A 12,972-nucleotide genomic window follows, 5' to 3' on the forward strand; every position below is an offset into this window, starting at 1 on the left:
TAGATGCAGATATCAGCTCGCCCTGATGGGAGTCAGTACTGGGTGTGCTTCCAGCCATGGGTGCTCATGCTCGGCTGGAAAGCCTTCCTGTTGAGTGTCTGCCCCCAAACACCATGTACTCTAGCCGAATGTCCACGTGGATTTCCCCCCTTGTAGCCACAGACGTGCTGTGTTTACCAGTGTTTAAATTGTTTTTCTAATTCCACGTGTTTTCCAATCTTTTATAAGCCCTAGACTATAATAAACACAGCTTGCCCCATCCAGGAATCCCTTTTTTTTTTTTGAGATGCATGCAAATGCAGCAACCAGCATTGGCGTATGAGGGTGGGGTGGGGATGGAGAGACTCATTCACATCCTCCTAAAATGATAGCAGCAGAGAGTCTTCTGCATCAGTGCCTTTGGCTGGTTTCCTGCAAGCCCCCCCCCCCGCTTCAGAAACCTCAGGATGGCCACGCAGGTGGGCTGTCTTTTGTGAGGTTCTAGTGGAGAGACACTTGGAGGTGGAATCATCCTAATAGATTTAACAAACTGGTTTTGCAGAAATGTTATGTGATAAGATAACGTAACCTATGAAACATTTAATCCCAGCTGGCTAAAATTTTCTGTACAACATCTAGTGCCCGGGCGAGGAGGTGGGGAGGACAGCTGTGTGCTGCACCAATGAGACCGGGAAATTTAGTTTGCTTTTGACAAAGAGAATTTTATCAAACCGTTCGTACTTCTTCACATAACTTTGTCAAGTCTTCAGAAAGTCAGAGTTGCTAGGATTGGCCGCTGCAGCTTCTCATGGGATGGCACCAAGGGAAAACATGGGGGAGAGTGGGAGGGGAGGAGAGAGGTGAGAGGAAAGCCAATTTTACCTCCCAAGTCGCGGCGGCAGGGGGCGAGCTCGACCAGCTCCCCGCTCCCGCTCCCGCCGCTTTCTGGGCACGTGACCGCTGTCCAGCCTTCGTGCTTTACGGCCCGTCGCCTGCAGGCGGCAGCGATTACCATGGAGACGGGGCTTGGGTGGCGACCGTAACTAGGGAGCCCTTGGAGGAGAAAGCGGCGGCAGCTGGAGGCCGGGAGGTGGACGAGGGGTTCACGCGGCGGGAAGACCCCGGCCTTTGAGGACCAGGGTGGGCGCGCTCTGTGAGTCAGGGGCGGGGGCCCCGGCAAGGAGGGGCCTGGTGCCTCTTGGGGGGCGCTCACCCCACCTGGGCGCGGCCTGGGGCAGCTCCAGGCAGACCTGAGCTGGAGGAAGGGGCCACGCCTGGGCTTTGTGCCCCCACGGACGCACACACCTGCTCCCCGCACCCCCCATGAGGAATCTGGCAAAGTTTGGCAGTCGGAAGAGGCTCTGTACTAAGGGCCCTAGACTTGAAATCTTAGCAATTTTTCAGATGGCGGAACTGAACATTGAGAGGTCTGCTTCTTACTCGCTGTATGATCTTGAATAAGTCACTTCACCTCTCAGAGCTTCAGACTCTTAAGTTTGCTGTAAGAAATAAACGAGAGAACATGTTAGGCTTTTTAACTTTCTAGACTGCTACCATTTCTCAAGCAGTCTGTGCTGCAACTGGAGCATTTTACATATGTCATTTCATCTAATCTTCACAACACCCCCAGAATTTAGGGTTATCATTTTAATTTTGCCTGTGAGCAGATTTAGACTCCGAGGGGTAAAGTGACTTGCCCAAGGTCACAGAGCACCTGAGTGGTGGAACTGGGATTCAATGCCAGGAGAGGCTGACTGGAAAGCCAACACTTTTAACCGCTAAGGTACCTGCTTCTTCCCCTATTCGTATTATTAGAACTGTTGCTAATGCCTGGGTTATCATTTTGCTGCCTGTGGGAATATGAATATATATACACTGAGTTAGAGGGCTCTAAAATTATCCTCAGAAAGATGAGGCCCGGGATCAATATTTTTAAAGATTTGAGACAGGCTTTCCCAGGAGTATGGCATTCTTTTTATTCCCATGGAAAGGAACAGAGCTGGTATTGCACATTTCATTGATGGGTTTGTGGACCAGGAAATCAAAATGGAAAACAGAGGGCCCTGCTGACTTTTATGCTCAAAATTTCTCTAGAGACATCTCCAAAGAGAAGAATGTCAGATGCAGAGGAAAACCCACTGGAAGAAACAGAAGAATATGGAGAAATAGAAATGGAAGAAGGAGAAGAAGAAGAAGAAGAAGAAGAAGAAGAAGAAGAAGAAGAAGAAGAAGAAGAAGAAGAAAAATATCCAAATGATGAAGGGCTAGAAAATATGCAACAGGAATTAAAAGAAGATAACACATTAGCGTGGAGAGGGTCTCAGGAGGAGGGGGAAGCGGAGGGAGAGGGAGCGGAGGGGAAAGAAGAGGGGGAAGAATTTGGGAAGGAGGAGGCAGCAGGAGCACCGGAAGAAACCACAGTGAAGCCCCAAGAAATCACCAAGTCCATGATCAGTTTGGAGAGACTTACACCAACTGATTCCCAATCAATCTTGTCAGGAACACTCCCAGTAAGTAGGAATTTTCATTCATTCAATCATTCGTTTGTTCATTCATTCATTCCTAATCATTAATTGAATGCTTGTTACCCACTTACCTGCCAGGCTCTGTGGATATAAAACCAAGTAAGACATAATCCATTCTCTTAAGGAGCTCTAGGGTATGTAGGGTGGCAAACATTATAAAACTAAGTGCAGTGATTGAGAGGTACCTAGGAGATATGTATCTATATAAAGGCCACTTGACCCAGCTTGGAGGATGATCAGGGAAAGCTTCCTGGAGGAGGTGTGTACCAGGGCTGACTTAAAGGACAGGGGTTAGCTGGAGTGTGCTTGTCTAAACAGCCTGTAGAAATCACCTCTGGTCCAAGGAGAAGTGACTCTCTGTGGCTCTGTGGTGCTTTTGGAGGCCACCAGTGCCACTTAGAAGAATAATTTTGCTGTTGTGGGTCTGCTAGTAGGCCAAGGATAAACCTGACACACCCACGATTCATGTTATTTGAGTACAGAATGTCCCAGGCTCTTTTTAAAAAGTGCTTCATAATTCCGATGTGAGGCTAACACTAAGACTGGCTGATTAGGAAGAGAAAGGAAACTAAATGAGGGCATGTAGCAGCGTGTACTGTATTTGGAATCACAATCTCCTTTCTATTTCTTTTTTAAGAAAACCTATAGTGGTAGAGAGTCAAAGCATTCATTACAATCAGAGCTTTTGGAAACATTCGAACTTCCAAGCATGGCCTCGCAATTAGAGTTTCTTGATTTGGATCTAACCACTTCTGCGGGACAACAGCTTAGTTCCCCTGAAAAGCAGCCTTCGGGCGAGCTTGCAGAGAGAACCGACCAGAGGCCCCAAGATGAACTGGGACAAGAAAAGAGACACTTGGAACCAGAAAGGGGAGACTTGGAGCCAGAAAAGAGAGAAGGGAGAAAAGAAACAAGAGTATTATACGTAAATGAGAAAAAAGAAAAAGAATTCCAGCCCAAAGCAAGGATCCCTAAGGGGTCACTGGTCTCCACTGCCACCGAGGACATTTTGTTCCAAAAGGATGACGGTGCCAACGTGTATCCCTTGGTAAGTGCAACATGCTTTTAAATTTCCCCCAGTGTTTTGAGAGTATTGTGAAATAGGGGAATTTTATGCATATGGAAAAAAATACCACCAGAAAGCTCCTTTTTAAGCTAATCACAGACCTGTGTCTTTGTAAAGTTCAGTTTGGAGCTGTGGCTGGACATGTGTGACAGTATGTGGACAGGAACGCTGCATCTGGGTTCAGCAGCGTTGCTCTGCAGGCAGGAAATTCCACACGTGGTTTGTCCGTTGTATAGGACGCTGTTTTCTTGGGGGAGACTCAGAATCGACCTCTCCCCTTTCCCCTCTCTTCTCGCTCCATCTGTCTCTCTCCCTCCCTTTCCCTCTCTCTCTCCCACATCATGATACTCCTCCTCCATACCACCAATTCCTTGCCTTTCCCTCCTCTTCTCGCCTCTTCTGCTGTAACTGGCTTGATCCCTTTACCAGCTCCTAAGACCACCACAGGTTCCTAAAACTATCCATCCCAAGATAGATCAGTAAGTCAAAGGTCTGGAAAAGTGAAAGCCACCGGGAAAAGCACCAGGCGGTCCAAAGGAGTCTGCCTTTGCTGCCGCTGACAGTGTTCCAGGGAGGCGCCATCTGCGAGGGTAAAAATATTATCATTTGCCAAGAGAAGGAAGAGGAGGGTTTTTTTTTTTCCCTTCTCCTTCTTTCTTCCTCCATCTGCTACTTTCTGAAAATTGTTTCCTAGGATTCATCTTTTTTTCTCCCCCCACCGTAGATTCATGCCTTTGGAAGATTTGTAAGTGATGGACTGTGTGTACTTAATGCAGTTCCTAACACAGAGTGAGCACTTGACAAGTGTTAACAACTAGGTGATGGTGGTGACGGTTGTGCTGGTGGTGGTGACGGAAGGATGCCGAGGGGGAAGTGCAGAGAACTGACAGCCTCCTTTCTGTAGATTTGGCTGACTTTGAGCAATGGAGTTAAAGGTTCAAGCTTGCAGTTGCTCAGTCTGAAAGAAAGAATAATTGAGTTTATTTATTTATTTGGCCACACTGAGCGGCATGTTGGATCTTAGTTCCCCAATCAGAAATTGAACCCTTGCCCTCTGCAGTGGAAGCTCAGAGTCCTAATCACTGGACTGCCAGGGAAGTCCCAAGAATAATTGAGTTTTAGAGCCCATGAAGACATTTGTCTTGTTTAGCCAACTAACCAGAAATCAGGTAACATCACTAATTAGAGCAAGCGATCTTTTTATCCAGGCCCCAGCTACCTGGACTTGACAAAAGCCACTGCACAGGTCTGGGCCCCCGTTAGCCTTGGACTCACCGCAGAACCAAACTTTCCTAGGCCTTCTCTCTTTGCAGGTTTGCTTAGCTCTTTGGGTGCGCCGTCTTTCTTTTTCCTTTCCTTTCACCTTTATTGTTTCTTCTTTTTGTTAAAATGAATTAGTGCTCTTTATAAAAAAAAATATACAAAGGCAAAGATTCCTCTTCTCGAACACACTCCCATCCCAATCCCATTTTCCTGAGGTGACTACTGTTGCAGTTTGGTATAACTGTATCTCTCCAGACCTTTGTTGGTACATATGTAAACATGTATCTGTGCGCACACATGCACACGTTTTGTGTTTTTAGTTGTTCGTTTTTGCAGTGAGATATTCTGCATTTGTGCATAAATGTTTTTGCACTTAACATGTCTTAGAGGATTTTTTGTATCAGTACGTGTATATCCACTTCCTCATTTTAAATTCAGCTGTTTCCTTATTGATGGCCATTCATGCTGTTTCTAATTTCTTGCTCTCACCAAAGGTGCTTCAGTGAGTGTGTGCCCCTCCATCTCTGTGCTCGCAGCATCCTCCTTTTCCTTTGGGCTCCCCCAGCTTATCCCAAAGGCCTGTAATAACTCGCAGTGCTCATGGTAAATAGACCTAACCGTGAATACCACCTCCAGCCAAGTAACAAGGTATCATGTGTTTATGAGAAGGAATCATATAACTATCAAATACAGTGAAATCTGATTTTGACAATAAAGTTTTGTTTTCCAGATGACCATGTTTTAGAAGAAGATTGATGTAAGAGGTGGCTGTCTCCATCATCATTCGCCATGAGTGTTAAAAGTAGTGCAAAATGCGATGAGTGTTAGTACTGTGTGATTTCGGTTAACGTGAGGGCTGCTCAAGCAAGGAAGTTCTGTTACTACTGAGTGAGGTCAGCCTAGTTTTGACCTTGAAAGAGGTTTACCTGGAGACAGGAGTCTAGTTAAGAGTGTTTTCTTTTTATAACTAATCTGTTAAATCTCAAAATAAATTTCCAGGACGACTATAAGGCCTTTTAGAATTAGCAGGTTTCCAAAAGAACCATCTCACTTGAAGAAATTGGCTCTTAAGAACCAGCCAGATATGAAATAGTTCCGTTCCTAGAAGTTGCAGCTTGAGGCAATTATGATTCCGTGATTCTACCACTCACACCCACACAATAAAAGACCTAAATATAAATATAAATTACAGCGAATGAGCAGATGGAATCAGGAGAGAATGGGGAATGAAGGGTGTAGGAGAGAGAAATCGGCCACGTTGCCCACTCTGTCTTGGGAGAAATATACGGTACATCAATTGAACCTTAAGTATCATTCAAAGATCAGAAAGGAAACTCACCAGATTTCATTTCTTTATTTTTCTTTCTTTCGGCCGTGAGGCATGCAGGATCTTAGTTCCCCTACCAGGGATGGAACCCGCGCCCCCTGCAGTGGCAGCTCGGAGTCTTAACCATTGGACCGCCAGGGAAATCTCTTCACCAGATTTCATTTCTATGCTCCAACATAACCCACTGATTTTTGGTAACTAATCACTTAGCCATCACTTTAAATACTCTACCACATCAGCCTTGGTTAATTTTTTAAATAGACTTTATTATTTGGGGGCAGTTTTAGGTTTATAGAAAAATGGAATGAAAAACACAGAGAATTCCCACATACTCCCTTGTGCCTCCTTCCCCCCTCGTCTCCTCTATTATTACCATCTTGCATTAGTGCAGTACATTTGTCGCAATTGATGAGCCAATATGGATGAATTAGAATTACCTAAAGTCCATAGTTTATACCTTAGGGTTCACTCTGTGATGTACATTCTCTGGGCTTTGACAAATGCATAATGACATGTATCTACCATTGTTGTTTGATACAGAGTAGTTTCACTGCCCTAAAAATGTCCTGTGCCCTACCTGTTCATCTCTCCCTCCCCCTTATCCCCCTCACCACAAGCCCCTGACAACCATTGATTTTTATTGTCTCCATAGTTTTGCCTTTTCCACAGTGTCATGTAGTTGGAATCATACAGTTTGTGGCCTTTTCAGGCTGGCTTCTTTCACTTAGCAACATGCATTTAAGGTTCCTCCACATCTTTTCATGGCCTGCAACCTCATTTCTTTTTATTGCTGAATAATATTCCATTGTATGAATGTACCACAGTTTATCCATAATTTTTGTAAGAGACGTTGAATACAAAAATATACATAAACAAACTACTATTGAATTGGAAGCAGTAGTTGGATTTATAGTACCTATTATTTTTCATTTCATGAAATTTTTATTTTGGACTTGTTCCTGGCAGTGTGGAATTTTTAATCCTCCTGAGGGAATTTTGTCTCTTTTATACTTTATCCTTCCAGGGAAAATCGTGTATAAGGAACAAATACCCAGGCTGAATAATTGCCTTTCTTATGAAGTTACTTAGTGACTTTATTATAACTTGTCCATTCTACGTACTCTCGTTCAGTAAATTGAATTTCACGACATTAAGTGCTCACTGTGTGTCTGGTACTGAGCTGGGTCTAGGTCCTGGGGAGAAGATGAATAGGAAGTTGTTTCTATTTACTGTTGAAGACTTTCTTTTTTTAAAGGAAACGTCTTTATTGAAATATAACGTATAAACAGAAAGAGCACACGCAAGTGTAGAACTCATTGAATTCTTACACAGCAAACACGCCTGTGTAAGCACCACGTAGCTTTTCTTTTCAAATCGAGGTAGAATTCCCATCCATAAAATCCAGCCTCTTAACTTTTTCTTAAAAGATTGTGGTAAAAGGCACATAACATAAAATTTACCACCTTAACCATTTTTATGTGTAAAAGCTCAATGGTATTAAACACATTCACATGGTTGTGCAGCCACCATCATCACCCGTCCCCATAACCCTCTTCATCTTGTGAAACACACACTGTACCCACAAACACCAGCTCCCCAACCCCACCCCGGTCCCTGGCTAACTGCCCTTCTACTTTCTGTCTCTATGAATTTGACTACTCTAGGGACCTCATATAAGTGGAACCATTCAGTTCATATTTGTCTTTTTGTGACTGGTGTATTTTACTTATATAATATCCTCAAGGTTCGTCCATGTCGGAGCATGTGTCAGAATCTCCATCCCTTTGGAGGCTGAATAATACTCACCTTTTGTTTATCCATTCATCTGTTGATGGACACTGGCTTCTTTTCCACCTTTTGGTTACTGTGAAATATGCTGCTATGGACGCGGGTGTACACATATCTCTTTGAGACCCTGTTTCCTGTTCTTTGGGGTAGATACCCAGAAGTGTAATTGCTGGAGTATATGGTAATTGTATTTTCAGTTTTTTGAGGAACCTCCGTACTGTTTTCCACAGCAGCTGCACCATTTCACACTCCCACCAGTAACGCACAAGGGTCCCAGTTTCTCCACATCCTTGTAAAGTTTACCCTTTAAAATTAAAGTTTTTAAAATTTATTTTTGTTGAAATATAGTTGATTTACAATGTTGTGTTAGTTTCAGGGGTACAGCAAAGTGATTCATATGTATACATATGTATATATATATATATATATATTCTTTTTCAGATTCTTTTCCCTTATAGGTTATTACAAGATATTGAGTATAGTTCTCTGTGCTATACAGTAGGTCCTTGTTGGTTATCTATTTTATACATAGTAGTGTGTATCTGTTAATCCCCAACTCCTAATTTATCCCTCCCACCCCCCCTTCCCCCTTTTGTAACCATAAGTTTGTTTTCTATGTCTGAAAATTTCCCTTTTCCAGTATACAGTTGATTGGTTTGTAGCCTGTTCTCAGAACATTTCCATCGCCCCAGAAAGAAACCCATACGCAGTAAGCAGTCGCTCCCCATTCCCCCTCCCCTCACCCCCTGGCAACCACTCATCTGCTTTCTGTCTCTACGGATCTGCCTATTCTGGACATTTTATGTAGATGGAGTCACACAGTGTGTGGTCCTTTGCATCTGGCTCCTTTCACGTAGCATCACATTTTCAGGCGTCATCCACGGTGTAGCGTGCTCTTGAGGACTTCTCAAGGTGATGTCTCTCATTGGCTGATGATGTGAATCCTTCTCCTCCAGGACTCAGGCTGGGAGTACCCGGCATCACAGCTCTGGGTTCGTGCACCGTAGCGTCTTCCCGGTTTTACCTTTGTCTTCCAGGCCATGACCTGGTCGTTCGGATGGAACAGTTCCCTTCCTGTTTACTACATTCAAGATGAAAACCAGAGAGTTCTTCTGTATGCCAGTGCTAACACTGCGGTCATCTACAATGTCTTCAAGAATAACCAGCACCATCTTCAGGTTTGCAGGTTTTCTTACTTCAAGTGAAAGAGGTTGTTTTTAACCTGAATACAGCACTTTGGTTGTTATTGTTGCTGCTTTTTAATTAATTAATTAATTAATTAATTTTTGGCTGCGTTGGGTCTTTGTTGCTGTGTGCAGGCTTTCTCTAGTTACGGCGAGCAGGGGCTACTTTTTGTTGTGGTGCGCAGGCTTCTCATTGCGGTGGCTTCTCTTGTTGCGGAGCATGGGCTCTAGTTGCGCGGGCTTCAGTAGTTGTGGCACGTGGGCTCAGTAGTTGTGGCTCGCGGGCTCTAGAGCGCAGGCTCAGCAGTTGTGGCGCACGGGCTTAGTTGCTCCGCGGCATGTGGGATCTTCCCGGACCAGGGCTCGAGCCAGTGTCCCCTGCATTGGCAGGTGGCTTCTTAACCACTGTGTCACCAGGGAAGTCCAGCACTTTGGTTTTTATTTCAGGGGTCAACTTCATTCCATCTCATACACATTTTCCCTCTTCTCTTCTGAACCATAGCAAATTTTTTTTTAGGAACACATTTTATTGTTCGTTTTCTCTCTGATTCTAATCAGAATAGCAGTTGACTTTAATTTTATAGTAACTAGAATCTAAAGCATCTGTATTTTTTACATTTCTGTAAAAACGTGGTCAGGAGAGACCATGTTGTCTCCACAGGACTATCGTGAGATGCAAAGGGCAGGGATTCGGACCTAATTAACACTCAGACTCCTTTCCAGGGCTCAAAGGGCTTTGATCCTCCTACTCCTGCTGAGAAGTGAGTGTTAATATTCCCATTTCACAGGAGAGGAAACTGAGGCTCAGAGGAATTTAGCTGACTTGCCCAAGGCTGTGCTAGCAGATGCTGAAGCCAGGTCTTACATCCAGGTCTCCTGACTTCAAAGCATTAAGTGGGTCAGTCTTTCCTCCTGTCTCCTCTCTCTAGCACCTGGCTTTATTTACACCCTGCTCTGTGCCTCCCCGAATGCCCCACATGCCTGCCTTCCCCTCAGTGCTCTGCCTCCTCTGTTCCGGATGTTTTTGACCCCTTTTTCATCATTTACCTGTCCAAATGTCACGTTTTCCTGGTGTCCGACTTTCCACTAGTTAACCCGGTAAACAGTTCCATGTTACCCTTTTCAGTTGACATATAAGGACCTTCCTTAGTCAATGCCTAGATCAGAAACTTCACAAAGTATTTTCCAAGAGCTCAGCCAGTATTCAGCATCGTGCCAGGGATCCAAGACACGTGGGTGTAACTTAAGGAATTTGCTTTCTAGAAGTCCTGAAATACACACACAGTCAGCAAGCAGCCCTTCTCAGAGCTTAGTTGAATGTGTAGCACTGAGCACAGAGGTAGCGGCAGGGGGAGAAAGCACAGTGTGGTGGGCAGGCTCAGAGTCAGGGGGGCGGGCGGGGCAGAGGGGCTGAGAAGTAGGAAGGCGTCCAGCCTCCGCAGAATTGGATGGCTGGGAGTGGCCTTGGCCATTTGTTCGTTCGTTCATTCATCCCAGGTGTATTTATCATAACCACTATGTTTCAGGTGATGGGTCTGTAGTCATGAACAACATAGATCTAGTCCCCCCTCATGGAGAGACAGTCGTTAAACAAGTGAACACAGAAGCATATACCTAAAGATTTTAACAGTTGCTCGAAAGGAAACGTGAAAATGCTCTAAGAGGGAAGCATCAGGGTGAGAGGAGATTCCTCTGGATTGGGTGGGCAGGGAATAAAAAAGTGCTGTTTGTGCCAAGACCTGAAGGCTGAGCATGAGCTAGCCCGGGGCCGTTTTGCCGGGGAGCAGCATCCCAGACAGACAGAGCTCCGAGTTTTCAGGCCTCGTGCATGAGGCCCAGACAGAGGCCAGAGTGAGCGAGGGGTGACACGGAAGGAGGGAAACAGGGGTTGTTTCCCGGCTGCCATCTTGTTTGTGTTTCCAGAAGATTCCTCTGTTGTGTGGGGAAGGTCGTAGGAGGATACGAGTGAAAGCAGAGGCCCGTGAGGAGGCTTTGGTTCCAGAGCTGCTCAGTGACCTGAGTGAGCAGTTTTGGGGGAGATGAGGCTGGTAGGGAGGTTCGAGGGGGCTGGAGGTGGGGGGACCTGGACATGTATTCTCACCGTGGGCTCAGAGTCGGGTATACGCCTCGACCCCTAGGAAGCCACTGTTCTTGCAGGGAGTGCAGCTTACCCTGAGAGTGTTTTGAGGGGAAGTTTGAAAACCTCTGGCTGTAGAGAAACACCAGGGAAGGTGGGTGGGAGTAGGATTTTCAGCCAGCGGCATCTGGAAAGGGAGCTCAGGTGTGCCTCCGGGGCCCCGCCTTTCCTGCTGGTGCCAGGGCTGGGCCCCCCCCCAACCCCTGTCTCAGAGCGACTTCTCTCCACGTCTGCAGGGCCACCCCAACGTCATCTCCTGCCTCTGCATCAGTGAAGACAGGCGCTGGGTCGCCACGGCTGACAAAGGGCCCGAATGCCTGATAATCATATGGGACTGCTTCACGGGGTAGGCATGTCGTAGCCACTTCCCCCCGCGTTTTTGTACAGTGTCTGCCACCGTGACCCGCAAAAAAAGGAGTCATGCTGGTCCAGGGATACAGAAGCTGGTGCTGGGAGGCAGGGCGAGGGGCGAGGTTCTCAGGGGAGGTTGTCTTACTGCCTCAAGGCCTGTTGGGATGACATTACTTTGGTGAATTTCCCATGGGTGATTCTTGGCTCTCTAAGCCCAGAAACTTGGTTTGTCGGTGGCCCCCAGGCAGACAGGGTTGAGGGAGGCTAACTCACACTCACCCAGCTGGGAGACCCGGAGAAATTATGTGACTTTCACCATCTGCCCAAAAAAAAAAAAAAAAAGACTAATCGTACTTACTGTCTTCATTTCCCTGGGCTCTGTAAGAAATTACCCCAATCTGGGTGGCTTAAAATCACAGAAATTTATTTTCTCACTGTTCATGAGGCCAAATGTCTGAAATTGGGGAGTCTGCAGGGAGCTCCTGGGGCCCTGAGAGAGTATCTGTCCCATGCTCCCCTCCTCCTTTGGGTGGTTGCTGGCATCCTTGGTGGTCCTTGACCTGTAGACACGTCACTCCAGCCTCTGCTTCCATCTTCATGTGGCGTTTCCCCCTCTGTGTCTCTCTGTAAGGTCTTCTCTTTTATAAGGACTCCAGTCATTGGGTTTAGGGTCCACCCTAACCAGTATGACCTCATCTTAACTAATTACATCCGCAGAGACTCTCTTTCTGTATAAGCTCGCTTCTGAGGTTCTGGGTGGAATGAATTTCGAGGGGGCGCTATTTGATCTACTTTACTTACCCTACCAGATTGTTAGGAAGATCAGAGCACAGCACCTGGCCCAGGATAGATGCTCACAGATGTGTGTCCTTTCGTAATTCCTGGTCCTAGAGGCAGAGAGTAGTGCTAGATTCACTGACAAGATTGTAAGGCCTTGGTTGGGTGTGTAGGGGGTGGGATGGGGTGAGGTGGGGGCTGGACGAGTCCAGGTGGAGAAGAAGTTTAGGAAGAAGTTATGTTGAATGTTCTGTGACACAGGAACTGCTCTCTCCCAGGTGACCGGTGGCCTCCATAGGGCCATATTACCTAATCATTTCCCCTGGCCCCTCTGACACCATGTCCCCTGGTCCTCATCCTGCTTGCTGTCTGTTCCCTCTCAGACTCTTTTCAGCCTCATCCTCCTCTGGCCATTCCTTAGCTGTGGCCTCAGGGCGTGAGGATGCTGTTGGTGATGTTCTCCAGCCAGGCAGGAGCAGAGCCAGGGTTTGAAACTGCGCCATCTTACTCTCAACAGCCATCTCAGTGTTTCCTGTCTGCTGATGGGGAAGCTGCTGGAGGACAGTCCACCTGCA

The 12,972-nt window shown here is 46.2% G+C and overlaps 1 protein-coding gene across 1 annotated transcript in view; it reads left to right on the forward strand.

Annotated features, from left to right (window-relative positions):
* The window catches only part of CFAP251 (cilia and flagella associated protein 251), a 68,795-nt gene that overhangs the window by 777 nt on the left and 55,046 nt on the right, over nucleotides 1-12,972 (forward strand). Inside the window, exons 2-5 of the mRNA XM_082853545.1 lie at nucleotides 2,074-2,489; nucleotides 3,142-3,552; nucleotides 8,986-9,126; nucleotides 11,506-11,615. Coding sequence (XP_082709671.1) covers nucleotides 2,094-2,489; nucleotides 3,142-3,552; nucleotides 8,986-9,126; nucleotides 11,506-11,615 — 1,058 coding nt within the window. The 5' untranslated portion in view covers nucleotides 2,074-2,093. The remainder of the gene's footprint in view (nucleotides 1-2,073; nucleotides 2,490-3,141; nucleotides 3,553-8,985; nucleotides 9,127-11,505; nucleotides 11,616-12,972) is intronic.

Source organism: Leucopleurus acutus, assembly GCF_964270905.1.
Source record: "Leucopleurus acutus genome assembly, chromosome: 13".
Taxonomy (NCBI): Eukaryota; Metazoa; Chordata; class Mammalia; order Artiodactyla; family Delphinidae; genus Leucopleurus; species Leucopleurus acutus.